Here is a 25,939-nt window from a genome sequence, read left to right as displayed (position 1 = left end):
TTAAGGCATTTGCAATTTAGTTCAGACTGAATAAAAATTAAAGCAAGAACTGCAAACAAATGAGAATGGGTACAACTACACCTTGGCCGCGTGTGCGCCTGGCTGTAGTTTACTTGCGCTTCTGTGCGTGCACACGTAGGCTTACGGGACACACTTGCCATTGACAACTGTCCTCTCTTTTTATTTTATCCGATTTAATTTTGTTGGGAACAAATGATAGGGCCTTGGTTTCATCCTAAGGTTTCATCACATTGATATGACAATCGCTACCTAATATAAACCTGAGGCCGTATTGTCTAATGTTTCAGACTCTCGCGATCGCAAAATGAGAATTTTTGAATGCGAAATCTGTCATTTGATTCCGATCTCGAGCCTGAAACGTTAGGCAATAATTACAATACGGTCGTCTTTGTGCGAGTAATCAATCACTATACTTAGTTTGGATAGGTATCAACTAAATGTAAACAAAACAATGTTAATTGGTGTCTTTAGCATTGAAATTCCCCCATTAACTATCTAAACATTTATATTTCTGTATAGAAATTCACTAGTTTGTATTACAATGATAGATAAGTAAAATGTTTCTCATCACACTTGCTCGTAAACAGTGTCGTAACATAAGTTAAGGCTACCTTGGTTGCAACCCCCCAAATAAAAACTTCGACCTTAATGTGCTTGTCAATGACAAGTTCTCATGAAACCCAAGGTCGGTATGAGTCATTGCGCGTACAATTTTTTTTGTCATGAAGCCCAAGGTCGGTAAATGAGTCATTACCCGTACTAATACTGCTGCGCACGCAGCAGAAGGACCACATGCATGCTGCAATGCTGCGGGAGGGGGAGGGTGGCGCTGCCAAGAGCGCAGCCTAACTAAGGTATCGGCAATGTTTGTAAGAATTATATTTTTCTTTTACAAATATAAAATTTTACTCGCAAATGTGATGAAAAACATTGTATGTCGCACGGGCGGTACTAGAATTACGAACATCGACTCATCTTCACTTCTAGTAGACTCTCGTTCGTAATTCCCTGTACCTACGTTCATGGTCTTAAGGGCGGTAAATAACGATTCTGACAGCTGAAGCTGAAGGAAATCTGCACAGACTACATTATTATAACTGAAAATCTGGCAGCTGAAGTTTGTTTACATTTAGTTAAATACCTATCCAAACCAAGTATATGACATGGCATGTTTTGTGGCACCAAAGCGATTATTCGAGCGTTGAAACGCCTATCGGGTATAGATTTTGATTTAGTTTTCGATTATTTGTTAGAGTTCCTGTATTTCTTACCAGATAACTATAAAAAACGGTACCTACCTACCTATCAGAATATTCGGCCCTTTTTACAGAAATGTCCAGAAAAATGATTCGGTTGAAACGCTTGACGCTCGAATAATCGCCCACTAACACTTATATTGAGATGAGAATAGAACTTTTGGTGGCTTCACAAATTTGCGTTCAGCGCAAATCCTCTATACCCATAACAATTATTATCCGATCTGCTTTTGTTACTTTCAGATGACGTCCAAAAATAAACAAGAAATATTTGATAAGCTGTCGAAAGTTGAACTAGAATTAGACAGACTGCTGGAAGGCAATGAAAAGTCCATCAAAGTACACCTCCTACACCAATACAATGACATAAAAGATGCCACACAAATAGTTATAAACTACGTAGCTAATGTTGAAGGAACCACTGTTACTGAAATACACAAACGGCTTAACCTTTGTGAATAAATAAAAGCACTTGATAATGATGGAACGTTTTATTTGAAGACAAATACAACTGTTTTTTACAATTTAAATGCATCCAATATTTTTTGTGTTCAAACCAAAATAGTAATGAACGTTTTATAAACAATTCTCATTGTTGGGTTACATCCTAAGTTATAAGTGTTTTCAAAAAGCCACAGTTCCACTTTGCTACAGTTCAGTTACGAAAATGTTATGTATTACCACAAGTATTCTAATATATTTGATTACAATTATGTTGACAATATTAAGTGACTATCGTCGGCAAACAAGTTTATAATGTAGTAAATGTATTAATATTGTTGGATAATCTAAAACTATAGTGAATAATGGTTTTAAAAGAGAAAAATAAAGTCTACTTCTTTGAACCATCACTATAATGAACCATTACACTTTAAAATATGTATGTGACAAAGAATATTTAATTAAAGAGCACAAATACGATTGAATAACGTAAAGGCAGGAACAATTCTGTTGTATCAGGCAGTACACCCACGTTAGCCTTCATTGCCTTTTGGTTATAGAACCGTTCATTGTTATTTTATCTTCTATAACATGCTTTATGTTGTTACACATAATTCTTAAGGAAAACAAATTACATTGAAGTTAAAAGTTCTAATGCTACACATCAGTGTTTTAATAAGCAAGCAATAATATATGTTTAAATACATAGTATAAAGAGTCGCACGTGGCGACAGCTAGCGAGAGCTTAGCATGCGAGGGCCGCGGCGGCTGCGGCGCCGCCCGGCGCGCGACGGGGGTCGCGCCCTCGGTACGAAGTCAGATGCATTAAAGTTACATTACTTTGTTTGGCAATTACTTGGAACAGCGCAGTGGCTACTATATAGTGAGTTCTGCACTCTAGTTCTGTTCATATTTTAATTGATAAAATCAATTATATGTATTTTTGCAACATATTTTGTCTTCTGGCCTGGTTTTAAGCGTTCCAAAAATTGTAAAGTCTTCATTTGGTTCCATTCTGGACTGGCGCGAACTGTCTGTCTTATTTGTATGTTCATGAGTAGACTCGAAATGGAATGTAACTGTATTGAATATGTCGCGACAGTTTACCACCAACCGATTATCTTAGCAAGACTTTGTCTCAAATATTCTCGTTAGTCATTCCAGCTACATTTAAGTATATATAACATTATAACAAATTTACAAAAATACATATAAAGTGAAGAACATTCGCAATATTGAGCTTCCAAAAATGCGTATAAATATATCACTAACAATCTAAAATTTCCTATTGAAATAATACCCTATAGGATGCGGACATGTCGATATGCGAATGTTCATTCAGTTTCATTTAAAGGTCTATTATAAGACTTAAATCTATGACTTTCAGACTCGTTTCAGGCAGTCCCACGGATCCTAAAGCACCAACCATCATTCAATAAATGCAATTCTTATACTAATTTATCAATCGTACTATTATTGTGGTATTATCAATCTTCATCACATTACATGCGAGTAGACTTACAATACAACATAATAATGAACAACACTGCATATTCATCACCATAACACTCAACCACCCAATAATGCCTAAAAAGCGTATCAAGAAATACCGAAAACAAGTCTGAAAAATGCTGGTTTAGTCCATGCGATCAAATAAGAGCAACGATACCTAGATACACAGGAATTAGCTATTAATTTTGACGAACATTTTTAGAGTCCATAGAAGTCACCCAACTAGGCAGTTATTTTGAAGTCTTAAACGCTCTGGACGACCTTTATTACGTGGATAGAATAGACTAAACCGAGCTCAAAATAAAAATAATAATTTGGTAAATTGTAAATATTACTATATGTAAATAAATAATGCTGACTCAGTACTTTATATGCTTAGAATCAAAACATATTATTTACTAAGTCATCTCACTTTTAATCAAACGTGACTTAACAACCAACATGTTAATTTATTAATATATATTTCTAATTATCACTTGTCAGATAACGGGTGCTTTCGAGGTTTGTTTAGCTCGCAGATTAGATCTACCGCGAGCAACATTACCTACTCCCTTTGGGTACTTTGTTATTTGCTTGCTGTCTGCTTCGAGCACGTGTACTTTATATCAATTCTTTATTGCAGTAGCTTTAGTGCACATCACAAAGTATCCAAAGAGACAATCTTTGTCTTATTAGGGTTTAATGGGGCATGTTCTGCCCCAGTTGTCTCTTGTTATTAATATTATAATTAATTGTACACGTTACGTGACAATCAACGTAATATAAAATCAGTCTCTTATTGGGAAGTCTTTTAGATCTTCAGGCACGTATACAATTCGACGGGCGGCCGGCTCCCGCAACAGCATACGAAATAACAACGTCTTTAAAATAGACGCTATCATTTATCTGCTTCACAAATATTATGCAACCTCACAAATTACGTGCTACATTAGAACAAAGATATTTAGACGTCAATAGTTATTTTTCCCAAACAATTTCCTGTTGTTACTTCATTACTGATAATAATTATAAGTAATGTGAGTAGTATACACCAACATTGTTATTAATGAATTGTTTTTCTTTAAAGTGTTATTGAGAAGTTGGTGTATACTACTACAAATAAGTGTATACGAATAATGTTATTGAAAAGCTTTCCCCCACAAACATAAATGAAAACAATACAACTGAAGCATTACAACTAAAACAACAATGAAAATGCGGCCTGCGGGACCGGTTACAGCAGCTGATCCACTATCTTTACCTCAAGTGATGACAATAAGAAAAGCACAAACAGGCCACTAGAAAACAACTACGTCAAGTATAAATAGCTAACAAAATAAAAATGTCTTTACCTCCGGTATTGTTTGCTTGGTTGGTAGATGAAAATAATACCAACTTTTTGAATTAATATTAATTAGAAACTGGTGCATCACCTTGACCAATATGTTCTTTGTCCGAATTATGGCCATGCTCCGTCATCTAAAATATATTAGAGACTGAGTAAAATATAATTACATGTGATTAAGAAGAAAGGTATAGATAAATAGGGAAAGCTTTGATGAAAATCCTGTTGTATTTAGTGGCTGTTGATTATAATTATTTATTCAGCGGTCACCTTATTCTTGTCCAGTGGTCCATTAGCTTCCAATGTCTGGGTTACATCAGTCTTCGGGTTGGAATTCTTCTTTTTACCTTTCCCAACATTTTTCTTGGCATTTTTAGCAGTCTTCGTTCGCAATGGTTGGGCTCCTGTAAAATGGTATTAACCTACTTGAAATCGCTTTTGTTGTACATACAAATTAGAAGGCAATAAAGTTACGTTAAAACTGTGTGAAGTTCCATTTTTATAATATAAGTCTTACAAACCTTCAATATCGTTGTCGGCGGCAGAATCGTCACCCCTTGGGCTTCCTTCTTCTCCCTGCGAGACCACATCTTCAGGTCGCACTGTTTTGCTGGAACATCAAAGTCGTCATCACTTTATTGTGTTTAGCAGCACGATACAAATTTTACCGAATCTTATGAAATTTTTTCTTCTTCAAAAAATATTTTAAATCACTTGGTACCATCATAGTAAAAGAGGAGAAGTAGGTTCACTACAAACAAAAGTACATCGCGCGGCTTCAATGTGTGCGCGCCGGTTGGCGCCGGTACGCACGCACCCGCCGCACGCACACCACACTGTTAATTTAAGAAGGATTGAGTTTTCTAGAGGTGGGTAAATCCGGATCTGAAGATTCAAAAGAGTCAGATCCTCAAGCGGATCCGAATCCTTTAATGACTCCTTTCAAATCTTATTGACTCCGGAGTTACTAACTCCGACTGGATCGAGCGGCTCGCCTCGCTCGTGATCGCCGTCACGCTCACTCACACTGACTCGCTCCGTCCGCCTGCTTTCGCTCTCGCTCGGCTCGGATCGGATCGGCAGGGCTACTACGAAACTCGAAGTTTGTATCGTACCGTCCCTCTCGCTCTCGTATTAAATAGTATAAGTGTCAGAGGGACCGCACGACACGAACTTCGATTTTGGAGTTTCATAGTAGCCCTGCGGATCGGATCTTGGACTTGGATCTTATTATCTATGTTTGGTTGGTCGGTTCGGTTCGGTTCGGTTTGTAGTAGCCCTGCGGATCGGATCTTGGACTTGGATCTTATTATCTATGTTTGGTTGGTCGGTTCGGTTCGGTACTCGGACTTGGACTAACGAGCGAATCTTTCTCTCTCTCACGAATCTGTACTTCAGTTCAGTCAGCGGGTGGGGCACCGCAGTACCGTACCGACACCGACCGACCGAACCGAGCCGGGGCGGATCGGCCATAGATAAATTAATAATCGTTCGAAAGAACCGGAGTCAATAAAGGAGTCGGATTCAATAAGCGGATTCGGTACCGACACCGGAGCTGGATCTAGTGAGTCAGATCACTTCGCGGAGTTGAGATTACCCATGTCTAGAGTTTTCTGTAGTCAAGGCTGCGCTGCCGTCGGTGACGTACGTTTCGGTTTTAGCTAGCTCGTCTGGCGCTCGCTTCGCGAGATGATCACCTTTTACATTCGCGTACACGTACTTACATATTTTTTTGTATTAGGTATAGTTGTAAATTAGTAGTTTAAGTTTATATCAAATTTTAAACAATAATTTACCACGTGAGCACCACGTAAACATTTACAAGTAAAGCGATATCCGTCACGCAAAAACTTTTTTTTTTCTATGCTTGCCAATGCCAAACCAGATTATTAGCTAGATTTGACCAGATTTGACGACCAGATGGCCTAGTGGTTAGAGAACCATGACTACTGAGCTTGAGGTCCCGGGTTCGATTCCCGTGTCGGGGCAGATATTTGTATGAAAAATACGAATGTTTGCTCTCGGGTCTTGGGTGTTTAATATGTGTTTAATATGTATTTAAGTATGTATCTATCTATACTAATATTATAAAGAGGAAAGCTTTGGATTTTTGGATGTTTGTCACGAACTAACTCAAAAACGACTGGACGGATTTTATTAATTCTTTCACTATTAGAATCACAGAATAAGTAATAGTACAAGTACAGAAGGTTCTCTCTTTTGATGTTGACGAAAGCCGCCATTTTACATGCCTACGTAATTTTTATTAGCAAAATTACCGCGCGCCACCAATCAACATTAAACTCTAGGGCTGCGCGCGAAGGTCGTTATTATTCAGCACCAACGTTTTAGTTTAGGATAGGGTTGTAAATCAATAAAAAAATAATACTCACATATAACTTAAAAGTAAATCCGGACAAATCCTAGCATTTTTAATTGACGCGCCTACGATCTCCGACGGTCACAAAATAGATAATTGTACAAGGTCGCGTGCCGAATGCGTCGTCGGCTGCCTCAAAGCAGTGCCCGCAGTGGGCATTGGTAAATCGCGAATTACCTATCTGTTCTTTTGTCGCACTCTCACTTAATGTGGTTTCGAACAGAACTGGGTGAGTTAATGTAATGTTATGTACAGAACAGAAAATAGTAAGAATACATTTTCATGAATTTCCAAAAAAATAAAATTCATGTTCAGATAACATTATGTAGTTTCCATACTGTTTAGTGTGGCTATAAATATACTGTTTCAGCGCTCAAATTGTACAATTTTAATATATACTTACTCCTCCCTCATCCCAAAAATCGAAACACCACGCTATTTCATGATACTTATATATAACTGTCATGATAGATATCTAATATCCTTACCAATCATAAAATCGCGAGGTTTATTTTAGGTTTTTTTTTTGCACTCATCGTGAACCAGTTTAACGAAAATCACACAGCTACACGTAGCGTTACGCGGCGCGACTAGTTCGAGCGAGACTGCGAGCGTGCTCATAGCCCTAGTGAGTTAACCCACGCCGGCGTGGGGTGTTTTGATACTTACAGAATCGCACCTATATCGCGGAGTGCGCCGCGCCTGTTAGAATGCTTAATTATTCCAAAGTGCCATATGCTATATTTATTAACAGAAAAAATTAGCACTGTAGAAACTATTGATTATAGACCAAAAAAATGTTTTACGATATTAAAGAATACATCAAGAATCAAGATCTACAAAAAATTTCGCGATACCATATGTCCAACTATTGAAGTTATGTCACTATAACTACTTTTTAACATTTTAAAAGTTGACAGAAATGCCGACTAAAATCAGACCATGTTATCCATACCTTTGTATTAATCCTTATCCAAATAAATAATTTTATATTCAAGACGGTTTCAATGCCTTTAGATTACTTTTTGAATTATTCAAATCGGACATTTCATTCAAAAGATATTAAGTACGACATTAAAAATATCAATCTAACCAAAAAATGCATTTACTCTACGTTGACGCGCCCCGGCTTCGTGCATATCGGGTGTAGTTTTTGGGAAATTGAGCTGAAAAATGTGTGTGAAGTGCCTTTTAATTAGATACCTTTTTAGAGTTCTGCGCCCAAAGGGTAATAAAAACTTGACCCTATTACTAAGACTCCACTGTCCGTCTGTCTGTCTGTCACTAGGCAGTATCTCAAAACAAACTTTCACAGATGATGTATTTCTATTGCCGCTATAACAACAAATACTAAGAACAAAATAAATGTTTAAGGGGGGCTCCCATACAACAAACGTACTTTTTTTTGCTCGTTATTAATAAAGGCAACAGGTAGTTGCTTGAAATATTCACAGAATATTTGTATAAATGTACATTAAAAAGGTATTCCTTTGACTTGTTTAAAAATGTTTTGCCTAATTTCACTTTGTATAACAACTTTTGCTATAATGAATAGTTTGTCTACAGGCATAGAGATATTTTATGGGCCAGAGAGTGACATAGCCTACTTTTTATCCCGGAAAAATGCACAGTTCCTGAGGGAAAGCGCGCGATAACCGAATTCCACGCGGGCGAAGCCGCGGGCATAAGCTAGTAAAGGTATAATTCCAATAATTGAATAGGCGCTATACCGTTAAGCGATTCGAACACAATTAGGGTGTAACATAAAGACGTCACATAAAAAATGTATCTCAAAAATGCGTCAAAACTGAGTATTAAGTAATGAACTTTTAGGCAGATTTATATGGCCCGTGGTATGATTATATTTATCCGTTGCTTAGTACCCACAACACAAGTTAGCTAAGCTTACCTACTTCGGGACTAGGTCAATTGGTGTGAATTGTCCCGTGATATTTATTATTAATTAAACCGGGGCCCCTCTTAGCCTAAGCCTAAGTTAGGTGTGGGCCCGGGGCGAACCGTCCCTGTCGCCCCCCCTTAGTCCGCCACTGGTGGCTAGGCAGTTAAGTCTCCTAAAGGGTCGGAGTGTGTATACTTCTCCTATTTTACTATGGTACCATCAATTTAAAATACCCGAGATACCCTGCTAACGTTTAAAATGTGTCTTGCTACAACTGTGCTTAAACACCTTCTAAGCACAGTTGCGTTGCGTTCCTATATGAATAATTCCGCAATTTTGGAAAGTATCCTTTGGCACAGAGTACATATATAACAGAGACACCACCTAGTACAAGCAAATGGTATCACCCTAATACTGGCTATTCAACTGGCTATTTTTATTTCCTTTGATTTACCAATAGATGGCACTAGTGAGAACACAAATAACACGATACGTATTGCCATCTAGTGAGACACTAAGGATACGGTACACTGACAACAACCAACAAGCTCACCAACTGAGCCTAGTCTTATTTACGTCAGTAGAAGAGAATGGCATGTTTCTCTCAAATAGTTTCGACGAATGTGAGCAAGCGCGGGGCAAGCCCAGCAAGCGCATTCCGGTTATTCGCCATCTAGCGTCACAATTGCAAAACACTACGAAAGCCTCATAGCTAAAATGTAGCCACATGTTGCCTATACTTTCGTATTCTCAATTTATTATTTTTATGGTGTTTCTTATCTTCAAATTAAGGAGTTGAATTAAGGTTGATGTGAAGTTGTGTTTATAAAATATGCTAGTCTTTATTTTAATCTTAATATTTCTACTTAATTCGGCTTATTCACATTTTATAATTTACAAATGTTAATAGTAGTGCCATCTATTGCTGTTTTTTTTGTATTAAACATAGCTTGTAGGGATTGGTAGGCCATGCCTTTGGCAAATCAGTACCCTTACCCGTTGACGGTGAGCGTGAGCGGCTTGGCGGGCTCGTCGTCGCGGCGCGGGCGACGCGCGCCTCGAGCGGCCCCGCGCGCCCCGCGGCCGCGCCCGCGCGCGCCGCGCCAGCCGCGCCCGCCGTAAGAGTTGCGCGGCGTCGGCGTGTATCCCACGTATCCGAGCTGCTGCTGCTGCTGGGAAACCAGTTATGTTATAATTCTATTCAAATACCTTGGGTACGGTGGCACTTAGGTTTTTCCATTTCATCAAATAATTGTACTTAATAGTTTAAGGATCAATTGAGTTTTTAGTGTACTTTGCAGTAGAGAAGTGTCCATAGAACCCTATTCCCACCGGCTTGCCCAAAATGTACAAAATAGAACAACAAGCCATACAGAATTTATGAAAGATGTAAGCGATCTTTGCTTCGGATTTACCATGGAAATATCTGACACGCCACGCCACTGGTATCTTGTTGCCATGGTAACGTCTCTTTGTTACTTATTAAAAGTATGACTTTATGGGGTACAAATCTACTAAAAGTTAGGAGTTGTGACAGTCTTAAGGCAATTCTTTCAATAGTATAACATTGCAAACATTTTGCTAACATAGTGATGCACTGATGTCTCCTATATTATGTGACAGGATAACATACACCAAATTTACCGGGCAAGCGGCAGACATTAAAACCCTCTCGACAGATGTAGTCTATTAAATATTTAGTTTAAGTAGAGAACCAGAAGCCATACGATAAATAAATAACATACACTAAATAGTTGATTGACTCAAACTCTTTAAACTAACAACATGCTGTAATAGTAAACCAAATGGTAATCCTGCCCAACTCCATTAGTTACCATTTTTAGTCATACCTACTGTACTTGTATTAATATCAGCCCCAGCGGAGCGTGTAGAAATATCCTACCTGCCCTAGAAATAGTGCCGTATCAAGGTTGCAAGGATAAACACTTTCGGCCCCGGCAACGATCCACTAAGCTCTTACGCTATCCCCCAGCAGTCACTTCCTATGCCAGTAATATGTATATGTGTCACAGACGTAATACATTCCGGTGCCAGTGACACAACGTCTGTGACTTTTTATTCTTACTCCTAGGCCAGTGATACGCATGTCGTGTCAAAATAACTCGTACCTCCTAAAGTTTGGCATAGCGTAAGGGCTTAGCGGAACGTTGCCGGAGCCGAATACGATCCACTATGCTCTTACGCTAGGCATATCGCATACCCCACAGCAGTCACAAATACGTGTCACTGGCATAGGAGTAAGAACTAAAAAGTCACAGACGTGTCACTGGGGCCGAAAGTGTTAACTTCATGGTGGGTTTGGTGGAAGTACTTCCTTGTAGCCAATCTTTGCATGTTAAACTGAGTCTTTGCGGAGTTGCAGTGGAAGATAGGCATTAGGAGCACGCTCAACACAAAGCTGCCCAGGGTTTTTGAAATTGAAATTAAATATTTTTTTGTCAACATGGGTGTAAATGTAAAATGGCCGTAAAATAAAATTATGTAGTCCTGTGTAGAATGTACCTGCGGGTATCTAGTGGAGCGCGAGGGGTAGCTCCCGCCCCATTGACCGACGACGACGCCGGCGATCTCGAGGCGCGCGGGGCGCGGGCGGCCGCGCCAGCCACCCAGCGCGCCGCCCACCACGCCCGCCACCAGCGGCAGCGGCGGCATCGCGAACTCCACCTCGAGACCTTCCAGGATCGCTTTGCGCATGCGCTCCACCTGTGGATAATAATAAGTACATTAATGCCTAGGTCCCGAAACACGCAACTAATAACCGAACAATGTTTAAAATAGTGTGCTTTTGAGTCAGTTTGATAACAGAAAGCTAGCAATTGCTGTTCTGGTTGAGGCGGATATAGGTATAGTTTCTCAAGAATCTAAAACGGAATCAACAAACAAAAATAAATATAAATTTTCTCAAACATGCTCGGAAATGTATGCTACATAACTTCTTGGCCTAGGCCATAAGGAATGTGTGAAAATCCATTATTGTCCGCTGCTCTAACTTTTTAAATTTGCTTACTAACATTAAACTGACAAAGGAAAAATTACAAAAAGCCAACCACCAACTAGACTCTGTAAGCATTTGCGATATTGCGATGCGATGCCATGCACGGATGGATGGATGGATGGAATATTTCCTCACATTGTTTGAGAAAAGTACTATAAAAACCTCGGCCAGAACAGGGATTGCTGGACTTGTTTTATCCGTCTACCCCAAACTCGTCCATCAATCCCTTACTTCATGGCCTCTGCAGTAATGTACTATTAATTGACTTTGTAGTATTGAGTATGGAGTGTAGACGGAAGGAGCATTTAAACTCTATGGTGGTAAGTATTAAATAGGCGGCGCTACAGCCAAGCCCCAAAGGGAAAAATTTTAAACGAAGTTATATAACGGTATCTTATAAAGTTTTACAACTCCAGAACTTCCTTCAGTTTTGTTACAATTTTCTCAGTTTCGTTACAATACAACTTCAGTTCAGTAGCAATTTCGTTCCGGTACAATTATTCACAGACGGAGTCGCTGGCAGCAGCTAGATTATACTATTAGTAAGATTTACCTTGACAACAGTATCAACATGGTTGTCGCACAGTTGCGCGAGATGCTTGCAATGACTGGCCCGGTGCAGGTTTCGCTGCAGCAGTTTCCCGTCAAAGTAGAGCCAGGGCGCGGCCACGAGCCACGGCACGGGCGCGCCACACGCGTCGTTGGCTAACAGCGCAGCCTCCGCGCCCGCCATCACCAGGGCTCCGAGCTGCACGCCGCGGGAACTTATACCGTTCACCTGCGCAACAAGTTAACAACATTGGTCGAGTAGGCTTACAGAAAGATGAAGTTTTATGTCTGTATTCCATTAAGACCCACTCTGCACTGGGCCTGCGTGGGAACTACGGCCCTAGAGGCCTCTAATTTTGAGAGGCCTGTGCCCTGCGGTGGGACATTTAATAATATGATCACGCAAAATATGATTAGATATAAAAATATAATATTAATCGCCATGCATCTTATTAACTAAAGTTTAGCTGTGGTTCACACACTAGGTCGAGCCTGTATCGTGTGAGCCCAACAAATTACCAAAGGAGGAGTAACAAAACTCAGTATCTTTTAACAAACGGGCCCATGTTTGTACGGCGTATCAAGCTTACTGTTACATACTTTTGACATTTAATATTATTGAGCTATTGAAATTATGAGTGCAATAGCTGCCACAAATTTCTATGTATTAGTCAGAAGTAAACCCCGCTATCTAACGCTCAGTTTGGGGGCAAGCTAAAATAGTGATGTTGCTTCACATAATTAGTTTATTCATTATTTACTTATAAAGAAGTTATTTGTCACAATAAAATTATTCTTTTGAGAAGAAATAAGTAGTATTTTCTCTTTAAAATCATAACACCTTTTTCATGTCTTCTAATTTTTTTTATCTATAGGTTTCTTTGGCATAAATTACTTATTTTTGTCAATTATTCATAGTACCTATTTTTAAAATGGATTTTTACAAGCAGGCGACGAAGTTTGATTTGCAAAAAAAATTAAAATTATCATGAAACACAATAATAAATAAATAAAAATCTATATTTTACAATAATTTAAAAATCACTATAGCAGAGCTCTGTTAAGTATAAATCAGATCTTTTGATATGTTAGTGAGCGAGTAAATCAATTATTTTTTATTGATGCAGATTATCGAAAATGCCCCATCACTTGCTCCCAAACTGAGTGTTAGATAACGGGGTTAAGTCAGAAGAAACATTGCTGAATGAAACATACATAATTGATATTTTAATAGTACATTGTGTCTTAAGGGCGGTAAACAAGGAATTACGAACGAGAGTCTATTATAAGCCCGAAGTCGAAGACTGAGGGCTTTAATTAGTCGATGTTCGTAATTCTAGTACCACCCGTGCGACATACAATGTTTTTCATCACATTTGCGAGTAAAATTGTATATTTGTAAAAGAAAAACTAATATTTTTTCAAAAATTGCCGATACCGCTGACTACGCTCTTGGCAGCGCCAGCCTCCGCGCCGCCCTACTGCCTGACCATGTGCCCGACGTGCGCACGCCGCGCTCCAGCACGCCAGCACGAGCAGCACGCCATGCAGTATCACACTCATTTACCGACCTTGGGCTTCATGACAACAAAATTAGTAGTACGGGCAATGACTCATTTACCGACCACGGGTTTCATGACAAGCACATTAAGGTCGAGGGTTTTATTTGGGGGGTTGCAACCAAGGTAGCCTGCATGTTACGACACTGTTTACGAGCAAGTGGGATAAAATATTTTTTACAATGCACGTGCTCGGAAAGTGCCTCTTGACGTGTGTCAACATATCCATAGAATATTAGTGATTCCTGCACGCATCCACAAGTGTGCAGAAAAGTTGTATGGATTTTACTTACCGCACTTGTGTGGTAAAGTAACTTTTTAAATTGCCAAATGATGTCCAAACTATTGTTAAAAAAATAAGTCTAAAGAGTCGTTATAGTTAGGTTTTGAACAAATAAGAAAACGTTTGATGCAACCAACTGAATATTTACTGATAAGATAATACAGATTAAACGCGACAGAAAAGAGAACGTTAATTTTTTTTTTCATGTAAACGTATTTTAATTCCGTCTAAAGTTATGAATAAAAAGGAAATAAATTCTTGAGTCCAATTCGGACCGTGCGACGTCAAGCGCGCGCACTCGAAAGTTAACCAATGAGCTTCCAGTGCGCGCGCACGACGTAGCACGAACCAATCATGGTTACCCGTTCGCACCTGTCATGAAACCCCGCCAAAGTAATGCTCATGAGTTCAGTCCGGTGAATTAATTTTTGATGAGTAAATTGAAATGAAGAGTTTAAATTAAATGATGAATTTATATCTGACTTTACGCCGCCTTACGTCCTCCACGAAGCACATATTGTCAGTGACAAACTCAATGCTGAACAAAATACGTGAACTATAATATACATACCTAAGTTAATAAACATCGTAAATTGATAGAATAACCTACTTCTACACACATGGATATTATAACATCTACCGGTATGTCTTATTCTTATTTATTTGCTTTTATCTATTAGAATTAGTGAACCAATTATGATTTATTTACAGTTCCAAAGCTAAAAAATCTCAGATTTACGGTAACTTTTTGTTAATAGCTAGTAGATTAGATACATAATACATATACTTGATGATAATTAACTATTACACGGATTTATTGACGGGTTGCACTGATATTTAGCATTATAGGAGCGTGCAGGAGATAAGGACTAGCCAATATAAGTGTGGAAAATGTCAAGCAACAAGGGCTAATAATTAATCATAAAAAAATCACGATACTAAAACAAAGTCTCCTTTACCTATCATTAGTAGCTGTAGCTGTTCTAATCTTCTGAGTCAATGACTGTTATGAAAGTTGGTTTAATAAAGTGTATACGTTAACGATTTTGGTTTGGCGTGCATGTCGGTATGTATATCTACTGCCTGCTACTGTAGTAAAAGGAGTATGGCAAATAAATCATGTAGTCACTGACTCGATTTTTTTCCTCGCTTAATGCATTTTAAAACGTTGTATGATATACGTGTCGAAAGTAGGAAATTCCCAACTCGTGCCGGCTCAAAACACTCGCTTCGCTCGTGTTTCAAGTTCTCCGCCACTCGTTGGGAATTGCCTACTTTCCGCACTTGTATCATAAATAACTATTAACTTACAGTCATTTCTTGCAAGTGAAGAGCATTCATGAGATCGTTGGAGAAAGCTGTGGCCAAGAACGCATCCAGCTCTTGACGTCTAAGTATCTGGATTTGTGATGTCATGATAAATCTGTTAAAAAGACATTACATGCATATTAATCTGAAATACTAATCCTCCACTAAATTAGCTTAAAATATACCACAGTCTCATATCGAATTCGGGATTAGGAAACGAGACGGTTGAATCAAAGTTGCAAGCAACCTGCAAAAGAACTAATAAAGAATCACAAAATTTTTGTAATTCTCACGAAGATTGTGGATTTACCTCAGCACAGTAGCTAAGATCAGCAAGTGTTGCGGCACATATGACGTGTTGAGCATCAGTGGAGTGTCGGAGCGCATGCAGGACAGGAACGCCCGCATTCGGCGGCACTTGTCGTCTTGAGCGGTTCTATAAAAAGAAAAAATAATAATTTAAATGTCCCTAAAATGTTAAGCCTAAGGCCGCTTATAGACGTCAGTTGTTTTCACCGGACAAACTGACTGACTGACTGACTTATAGATCAACGCACAGCCCAAGCCGCAGGGCCTAGAAACTTGGTACAGGGATTCTTTTCATGATGTAAGTGAGCACTAAGAAAGGATTTTCAGAAATTCATCCTCTAAGGGGGTGAAATAGGGGGGTGAAGTTTATATGGATTTTTCTCATTTCTGGACTTGAAGTATGAAAATAGGTGTATAAGTTGTCGATTACAATAAAAATTATCTGTGTAAGTGAAATGGATAAATTCCCCCGTAAAGGGGTATAATGGGGGGGTAAAGTTTGTATGGAAATTTTCTCATTTCTGGACTAAGAAGTATAAAAATAGGTGTTTACAATTAAAAATTATCTGTGTAAGTGAAATGAATAAAATTCCCCCCAAAAGGGTAAAATGGGGGGTAAAGTTTGTATGGAAATTTTCTCATTTCTAAACTTAGCATTATGAAAATTGGTATACTTACAGGGTCCTGATTAAAAATAAAAATGATCTGCATAGGCAAAGATAAAGAAAGAAGTAGTAGCTTTCGACTTATTGGGAGTTTCTATGAAACCTCCTTATTTCTAGACTAAAAATATGGCTGGTTACAATTTAAACTGATCCGTATGGTGTTACCGACTGCATTAGGGAAGGGGGGTTTTCATACAAAATGTACACATAAAATGTGGAAATTAAATTGATATTTAAAATGATGTGTGAAATAAATTTGCAAAAAATTATGCAGTAGGTACCTACCTTACTTAATAATTACTCATCGGTTTTTGCATAATAAAATCAATAATATTAATATAAGCGTAATTTTTGTGTGATTATCCTTTCTTATTTATCTTTTACCTAATTTACAAAATATTATGTACAGTGCAAATTCGAATATATACTTCGGGTTCTAGAGTAAGATTCGGTTCTCGCTTTGCAGAAAACTTTTCATAGACTAGCTTCAAAACTGGTAAAAAATGTTGTTTATAGCGAAGTACTTTAGTAAAATGTTACCTATCGTTTACGGCAGTACTTCGCTATGCACACAGATACAAATGTCAAAATTATAACGGGGGTTAAATATAACATATGCCCATATAATTAAAGTACACGCGGACGAAGTCGCGGGCAAAAGCTAGTCCTTGTATACATGTAAGATTTTTACCGGATGTATGTCAGCTTCGAGTGCAGTCTGCAATTGACGGAAAACGGGCGTTACGTCCGGTAGCCTCTACATACCTACACCAATAAACAGGCATGGATGGATAACCGCTTTCTTACGCCGGACCGGTGTCCTTCACGCCGAGGGGAGACGGCGATGCATCCGGCAAAATTAAGTTGGCAGACAAGTGTCCGGTGCATGTACACACAGCCATAAACCGCAAGTACGGCAAAAAACGGTCTGTTGTCCGGTGAAAACAATGGACATCTACAAGCGGCCTAAGCAATGTACGGAGGTGCATAGCGTTTACATAAGACTCTCTTTTATTATTTAGGTAATGTAAGCACACGCAATCAACCAAAATTAAAGGGTATGAATGAAAATTTAATTAAATTAGATTTGTCATTGTCAAGCAGTAAACAAATGGGCAATCGAAATAACAGGATCTTATGACCCAAAGAAAATCATCAACTATTAAGAGCTCACCCGAACCAAAGCCTCTGTACTGTAGGCACAGGCCAATCAAGCACCACACCAGGCACCATTTCCGAACTCTTGCCGGGATTCACACGCGAGTAGATCCACTCTGCAACTTGCACAGTGCAAGCTCGCTCCAGTGCCATGCTTGATGTGCCTTCATCTGAAATTGTTGATGTAATTATTGGTTTTTCATTTACCAATGAGGCTGGAGACTTGAAAGACTAAATTACATAGGACATAGGCTATTTTTATCCCGGAAAAATGCACAGTTGTCAAGGGAACAGCGTACGATAACCGAACTCCACGCGGGCGAAAGCTAGTCAATAATATTGAAAACTAATAATAGTAATAGATAGATATTATTAGTCCCAGTGCAAAAGAAATTGTGTCTAATTAAAGTGAATTAAAATGAGTTTTTATTCGAATAGTTTCTCGCCAGATTCTTCTCACTCAACAGAGGTTTTTCCTAACCAATATTTTTACTCTCGAGAATGGTGTATCCTATTGGAGTAAGAAGTTGCGTGTTTGTATGTTGTATTATATGTCTGTTAGAATATTTCTAGAAAAGTAGTAAAATGTTTCGTTGCAGTTTTTATAGCAACCGAAAAGGGCGAACAAGCATAGCCTATAATAATTTGGAGTCTCTGTAGCCGAAATCATCCTGGAGAGCTAGGTATTACGTACAGGGACCGGCCCGCTATCCCTTACAAAGGGTTTTGTATGGGTTTTTTATAAGGCTTAACTCACCATACCCATTGCCCTACGAAACCCTTTTATTTTTCTTTTAAAGCCCTTATATAAACGCTAACCCATTTGAGTAATCGGTATCCCAATATCCTTACAAAACCCTTATCATCCGCTCACCAACATCTTGCATATCGATTATAAGGGTTAGCCTTATAAAGGGCTTCCCTTTTAGCATATAAGCGTACTAATTTAAATCGTCTACCTGTATGTACATTAGCGTAGATATATACTAAATCTGTCTCTTTCACGCGAGGCTCAACTACGTCATTACTAAAGGGAAAGCTTTATAAAAAGCGTTAAATGATAAGGGTAACCCTTATTAAGGGATTGCAAGGCATATAAGATAGCAGTAAGCGGTATACCTTTACTTGCCCGAATTTCATTTGCCCGAATTTCATGTGCTATAATATTCAACCGTCATAGTATTGTTTCTTATAAATTAATTTTCACTACTCATTGTTTGCCATATTAATCAAATGACAGAATCTTTGTTTCCCATAATAATAATTTCAATAATTTTATTTTTCATAATCTTTGTAAGCCATAAGTATCACATGCCATAATATCATTTGCCATCCATATAAATGGTGAGTATCGACACTATATACTAATAAATCCCATACGTCAAACAAGCCTTTGAATTAGGTAAATTTTAATCATAAAGATTACGTTTGGTAATTGCGACATTTGATTTGTGCGAGCGAGCGAAGCGAGCGAGCAAGACGGTTCGGAGCAGAAGCGATTCGGATAGGTTAGGTTCCGAAGGCTAAGGCGGGAGCGAAGCGGAGCGTAGCTCCCGCCTTAGCCTTCGAAGTTAGGTATTTTTTTTATAGTAGCCCGAATAATAAAGATAATAGATAGATTAGTAATAGAAAAAAGCAATTTTAATCAATCATAATCAAAATAAACACTTTGTAGTATGGCGTTTGAATATTCTATTAAATAATATTGCACTTAATAATATGGAAAACAATACGTATTGCATTCGTATCATTATGGCATCTAATTTTCGGGAAAATAAGAATATATCAAATAAATTTTCTAGTAAACGAAACATTCGGGCAAATGAAGTTTCGGGCATGTGAAGTTCGGGATAATGAAATTATGGCATATAACTTTCGAGCAAACAATAGATAACCAGCAGCAAGCAATTGCAAAGGGCTAGCTTTATTTTATGCTAAGTTTTTCGGTAAGGGGTAGTAAAATGAATGGGCTAGCAGTTCAAACTGGAACGTCTTTCAATAGGTTAGCCGTGTTTAAGGGATGCCCATTGAAAGGCTTTCCTCGCGGAAAGGGTTGTCCGGTCCCTGATTACGTATAGAGTATTAGGTATATTTAGGGGCTGTTTCACCATCCATTGATTAGTGTTAACTGACGGTTAAATGAGATGCCGTCTCCGTCTTTTCGAACAAAACAAATAGAGACGGCATCACACCTAACCGCCAGTTAACACTAATCAATGGATGGTGAAACAGCCCCTTAGAGCTAGATAAGAGTGTACTGTGTTTTACCTTTGGCCTTTTGCGCCATGAAACGGTGATGATGCATGTTATACACGATGGCATAGACGTTCTGTCGGATCGGTCGATAGAAGTGATGTATGGATGGTATTTCGCGGTGATTATCGTCTTCCATAAGCACCGGCAGGGCAACTTGGCGGTGCGTGAGGATCGACAGCATATTCGGGTGCATCAACCCGCGAGCGTGACGTTCGGCGCAGGTTCGCAGGACTTCGGCCGGCGCCGGGGGACAGTTGTCCTCGCTCACTGGCTTGCTTAGTTGGCGGCCCTGAAGTTTATGATAGAGTTAAGTGCGATCGAAATGGTGGACTATGTCAGTGTCGTGTACCTGGCGGCACGAATCTTGATTGCGTTAGAGTGAAATGTGAGGTCAAATTGACGGGGAGAAAAGCTTCTGTATAGCTTAAAGAGTTTAAAAGCCTGTTTCACCACTAATTTCTTTTTACCATAATGTTTTCGTAACGGTAAGTTCGATTAGTTCCCGATTCGCTGGATTCTTGTTTCGGCGGATTTTTTTCAGTTAAAGAAAAGTATGGAAATGCGATTGATTTTTTTGGAGTATTTTTGTATTTTTTATTTCAACTCCCAATTTGTTACTTTTACGGGTATCCCTGAGACATGGATGCACAGAAAAGCCAGAAAAAGAGACCAGCACTGGGAATCGAACCCAGGTCATCAGCATTCCGTGCTGCGTGCTATACCCCTACACCACTGCTGGACAGGAAACTAGACACGAATTTTTTCCTATGCATACATATCTCAGGTTGCTTATTTCTACTATGCTATTTAAGCAGCAGCACTAGCGACATCTATGTTGCGTCGACAGCCGCTGACCCAGACAAGAGATGTCGCTACTAAGCAATCAAATTATGATTGATTTTTTGGAGTCTTTGTATTTTTTATTTCAACTCCAAATTTGTTACTTTTACGGGTATCCCGTGAAACCATATCGTAAATACAAACTGAGACATGGATGCACAGTAAAACCAGAAACGAAACCAGCACTGGGAATTGAAGCCAGGTCCTCAACGGAGGACGCTCGATTTTAATGAAAATTTGCACTTTAAAGTTGAATTTCGCAAAAAAATCAATGAATCGAAAAATCGTCTCAGCAAACCCCTAATGATTTTAGACCTATCCAACGATACCCCACACTATAGGGTTGGATGAGGAAAAAAAATCACCCCCACCTTACGTCTATGGGACCCTAAAAATTTTTTTTTTGAATTTTTTATTGTACCATTTTATCGGCATAGTTTACATATATATCCGTGCAAAATTACAGTTGATTAGCATTGATAGTCCCTGAGCAATGCCGCGGACGGACGGACGGACAGACAGACAGACAGACATAGCGAAACTATAAAGGTTCCGTTTTTGCCAGTTTGGCTCCGGAACCCTAAAAAATTACGTATACCTAATGAGGAGAGCCCATTGCGGTCTATTTACAGAATATATAGAATAAACGATTTGAATTTGAACAAAATTGGGGGCAGTAACAAACGGCTGTAATGTAATAGATCAAAAATACATCAATAAAAGAGTGGTAAAATATAACAACTAAATAATTCAGTCATTTAAAATGATGGAATGATAGTGTAGAATGGCATCAGCCAGTGACGTCAGCAGTTTTTTAAATTAGTAATGCAGGATGTGTCGCATTTTAGTTTCATGCATTCCACTAAAATCATAGCAAATGACTAGAAATGATGAATAGTCACACCTCTTTGACTGGACCTTGTTTCTCATTTTTTGGTACGGGTTTGTCCGCAGGTTTCTTCTGTTCGGCGTCGGCGCTCTCGAGAGTCATCGACGACAGAGCGTGGCTCACGTCAATAGATCGGTCGTCCAAGCAAAAGTCGGCATTCATTGACGCGTTTGCTGTAGCCAATTTGTAATCGTCCAAGCCTTTTTGCTGTAATTTAGTATGTTTTAAATTTTTAAGTGCTCAGAGTGTAAAAATGAATATAAATAGGAATAAAATAATACAATACGAAATTTTACGGAAACGAAAATTTATAGATATAAATTACATAAGTATAATAATGACAAGACAAAAAAAACTGAAGTAACTAAAATGTACTCTGTCTGCACTTTGATTAATTTAGAATTTTGAATCATGCAACAATTTGACTAGTGATTTTCGTATAATTTTTTGCCAATGTATTTATTTAATGTTGATGGAAAAGGCGTGGATGATCAAACTGATGGAAGCGCGAACAAACTAAGTATGATGACAAAAGTAAACCTCATGTTCAGATGACTCTGCGGCTAACTTGGACATGTCCAAGTCTACAGAACTCGACTGGGGACTGTCAGGCTTTTGGTTCCTCTTGTTACTCTTAGGACGGCGACCTAAAATACATAACACAAATGTTTGTCAAAATTGTCCACCATGGGATTCTAATCTTTTTGACAATTCAAAGTAGCTTACAGAGCAGCATTCAAAGTAGTAAGTAGTGGACTGCTGTGGGCTGATGATGATGATGAAAGTAGTTTACCTGAGGCCGTCCTGTATTTGAGAAACCCATCTTTGGTACCATTGAGGTAATACTGAACGGCTTGTTTGAGTTTGGCAGCTCGGAGATCATTGAGGTCACCAAAAATTTCAATGCAAGCATTATCAATGTCAGATGATGGCAAATCGCGCACAAACTGACTTACAGCTTTAATCAAAGCTTCTGGAGGAACTTGTTGCTACAAGAAAAAAAAAAACATTTCTTTTTCATTCTATTGTCCTATGTATAATACATATTATATTTGCCATATAATATAATTCTACCTTTTTTGGAGTAACTCCCAAACGCTTGTAAAAGTCCATAAGACTTTGCTCTGACAGTATAGTGCCACCCAGAAGAGCAGCAACAAGGCAAAGGCGGTCTTGAGGCACTTCCAGCACTTGGGGCAGCTCGTGAATCTTGTACTCTTTGGTTTCCAAAGATGACTGCAAATTATCATAAAATAATGACCTAATTGGATCACCTAACTTGCACTAATTCAACTTCAATGAAAATACACATAAAGGGGCTTATTGCAAATTATAATTATGATACATACTCTGTATGTTAGTTTCAGCTGAGATGAGCTGAAATATCTCGGAGGCTGAAACACCAAGTATTCTCCAGAGCAGCCAACCAAACCAGCATATGTTTTTTCCCGACACAGACCAACTACTTCTTGGCAATGATCATCTGAAGATACCATCTGAGGAAAATAAGATTTTTTAGATATTGTAACTACTTTATACCTGTGTTTAAAGAAATTCTACTCACAATGGGTATGTTTAGGTATCTGAGAGCAGTTCTTAGGCAGGAGTGGAGCCCAGTCGGTGGTACCCACCAGACCTTAGGTGGGGGTGTGCCTTTCGTCACAATATGGCGTAGTACCTAAAATATATGAACATTGAACTTATTTCCACAATTTGTACCTACCTTTTTGGCCCATTCACTGATAAATAAAATTTAATACATTGTATACCATATCAAAATTAGGATAAATTAAAGCTGATTCATACAAAATTAATGAAGACTAACAGAATTCACTCTCTGTCTGTAAGTGGACTGCGTCTGCATCCAGTGCTGCGGGGATGCTGGAGGAGTAGGGTGTGCCCCGTTGAAACACACACACAGTGTCACTTGGTGCTCTGCCAATGCCTGAGCAAGAGTGGTCAGGAACTGCACGCATCGGGCCCATTGCCCACCACATGCCCAATCTGATTGATAAAAAATAAACCGTAGTAATAAATTCACGCAACTGTATAGTAAATAGCAATTATTTTTACATAATTTTGTTTGTAAATAATGTGTACTGTAAACTGTAATATTTTCAAGTGCATACTTGGATGGTGTATAACATGGAAACTTAATAGTTTAAGCCTAAATATGGGAGTTAGACTTACCTGAAAAGTATCCACCGTAGAGGCGGTCCAGGCATCCCTCGGCGTCCAGTACTAGTCGGAAACCGCCGGCATGATTTCTTGCAATACGAAACAAATCAACTCCCACTCCCTCATTTTCTAAATATGTTTGTAGATCCTGTATTCCCATGATTCTTGGCAATAACAGAACTACTCGGTGTAATTATACGATCGAAGAATGTCGCTCAGCTCAATTTACTCCTAAAAAAGAAAAAAATAGTTTGACATGCAAAATAAAATGTTCATCCATTAGAAAATATGAACAGACTAGGAAATAGAGCTCATGACTAACAAAAGTGATAAGTAAGTACGAAGGTGATCGAGAGAAGAAGAGTAATATTTTGTTCACGTAAACTGATACTGAAGCCGGCACGTTACCCAAATTTAACGAAGTCGAAAGTAGATTATTGGGTTTTTGTCGATTTTGTAATGCAGTTAAGGAGCTAAAGAAATTCACAATCACGATACACTACTCTATTATCGATAAAATAAACATTTGCAACAAACCTTGATTAAAAAACCATGCCAGCAGTGAAGGATAACCACAAGTTGAAAACGGTAGCCATTTGTAATGATCTAAAATAGTCACGTTTTAGAAGCTCACTATAAACACCACTTATTGACTGAACGCTTTAATAAACGCTGTGAAAGTCTCATAGCGCTATGTTCCGCTTCATTGTATAAGTATGTTCCTACAGTGGGATTGCAGAAGCCTTCTAGTAATTTAATTAAAGTCAATTTAAAGGTTTATTAATGCTTGCCTGTTTAAATATTTGATTCCCGCATAACATTAATTATTATTAATATTAGTCTAAAATCGATAAATCGAGTTTCCCTGAACAGTAATTTTTGAGATAAATAAAACGGCAACATTTGTAAACGTCACTGCTTTGTAATAGTCTTTGGTTGGTAATAGTTTTTTTTTTATTGATGGCTACGTAACGTACGAGGTTTGTTGTAATAGTGTGTGTGTTGCGTTCGTCAGTGATGCCAGATCTACGGATTTTTCCCTAGATCTACGGATTTTAGGCCTAGTTCCCGGATCTACGGAAATTGTTGCTGAATCTAAGGAATTTAAGATCACCCAATTTTCATCAAAACGTGTTGCGTAAAAAAACTGAGTGTTGCTTATCTACGTATCATAAAACGCAATTCCTTAAAAAAAATATAGATTATTTTTAAGTTCCGCGTTTCGGTACACGCAGCCACGCAGCTGACGCAGCCTTCATAGTGATCAATTCAAGTTGAGTTGACTTGATACTTGACAGTCGAGTTAAGTGGCAAAAGTAAGTAAAATGGAACGGTCGAACGGAGACGTACATTTATGTCAAAATTGTCGAATGAATGACGCAATGCAAGCAAGGCCAAGGCTATTGTGTGTTGGTTAGAAAGTCATGATTTTGAGTAGGCAGACAGTTAATACTTAATACTAATAAATCGTGGAAAAGTTCATTTGTTCGACATTTCTTTACTAACAACATTGTAAGGTTCGAAACTGCCAAATAAACCTGCAGGACTACTACGAAACTCGAAATTCAAAGTTCGTATCGTACCGTCCCTCTCGCTCTCGTATTAAATGGTATAAGTGCCAGAGTGACCGCACGACACGAACTTCGAGTTTCGAGTTTCGTAGTAGCCCTGCTGTTTAAAAAATCCGTAGATCAACGGATTTTTACAGCGGCAAAATATGGATTTCTACGGATTTCTTTTGCTACGCCTACGGATTTTCAAAAATCCGATCTGGCAACACTGCGTTGCGCTCCGCTAGTTAGATAGCATCGGTGTGCGCCGAGTGCTTCTACGCAACACACGCTTGGTACAGCAGGGCTACCACAAAACTCGAAGTTCGTGTCGTGCGGTCCCTCTGACACTTATACTATTTAATACGAGAGCGAGAGGGACGATATGACTCGAACTTTGAGTTTCGTAGTAGCCCTGCAGCAGTGGAAAGTACAGTAGCCGCGAGTATATTTTATTTGTTCGCGTCGCGAGTTTCGATTTTTGTTATTGTTCATAGTTACGTTACTGTTTTAAGTAGTTGATTTTTGTTATTACTTATTGTTAT

General features: G+C 38.7%; 1 protein-coding gene across 2 annotated transcripts; it reads right to left on the bottom strand.

The window, feature by feature from the left end:
- Positions 1-1,753: 1,753 nt before the first annotated feature.
- Positions 1,754-24,610, bottom strand: LOC141433384 (constitutive coactivator of PPAR-gamma-like protein 1 homolog). 2 transcript variants are annotated; one of them, XM_074095401.1, is made up of 19 exons: positions 24,382-24,610; positions 23,857-24,075; positions 23,492-23,670; positions 23,231-23,344; positions 23,016-23,162; positions 22,741-22,902; positions 22,460-22,655; positions 22,207-22,313; positions 21,682-21,873; positions 19,950-20,226; positions 17,698-17,851; positions 15,860-15,985; positions 15,553-15,664; positions 12,404-12,628; positions 11,358-11,558; positions 9,831-10,006; positions 5,076-5,164; positions 4,825-4,958; positions 1,754-4,688 (listed from the first exon to the last, which is right to left on the bottom strand). In XM_074095401.1, exons 2-19 carry the CDS (start codon positions 24,002-24,004, stop codon positions 4,620-4,622), a joined length of 2,808 nt encoding a protein of 935 aa, XP_073951502.1. In that variant the 5' UTR covers positions 24,005-24,075; positions 24,382-24,610; the 3' UTR covers positions 1,754-4,619. The 2 variants fall into 2 exon arrangements, with proteins under 2 accessions (XP_073951502.1, XP_073951503.1); XM_074095402.1 differs by having other exon boundaries at positions 9,831-10,003.
- Positions 24,611-25,939: the final 1,329 nt, after the last annotated feature.

This window comes from Choristoneura fumiferana, chromosome 12 (genome assembly GCF_025370935.1).
Source record: "Choristoneura fumiferana chromosome 12, NRCan_CFum_1, whole genome shotgun sequence".
NCBI lineage: Eukaryota > Metazoa > Arthropoda > Insecta > Lepidoptera > Tortricidae > Choristoneura > Choristoneura fumiferana.
This window is presented reverse-complemented; position numbering and strand designations above follow the sequence as displayed.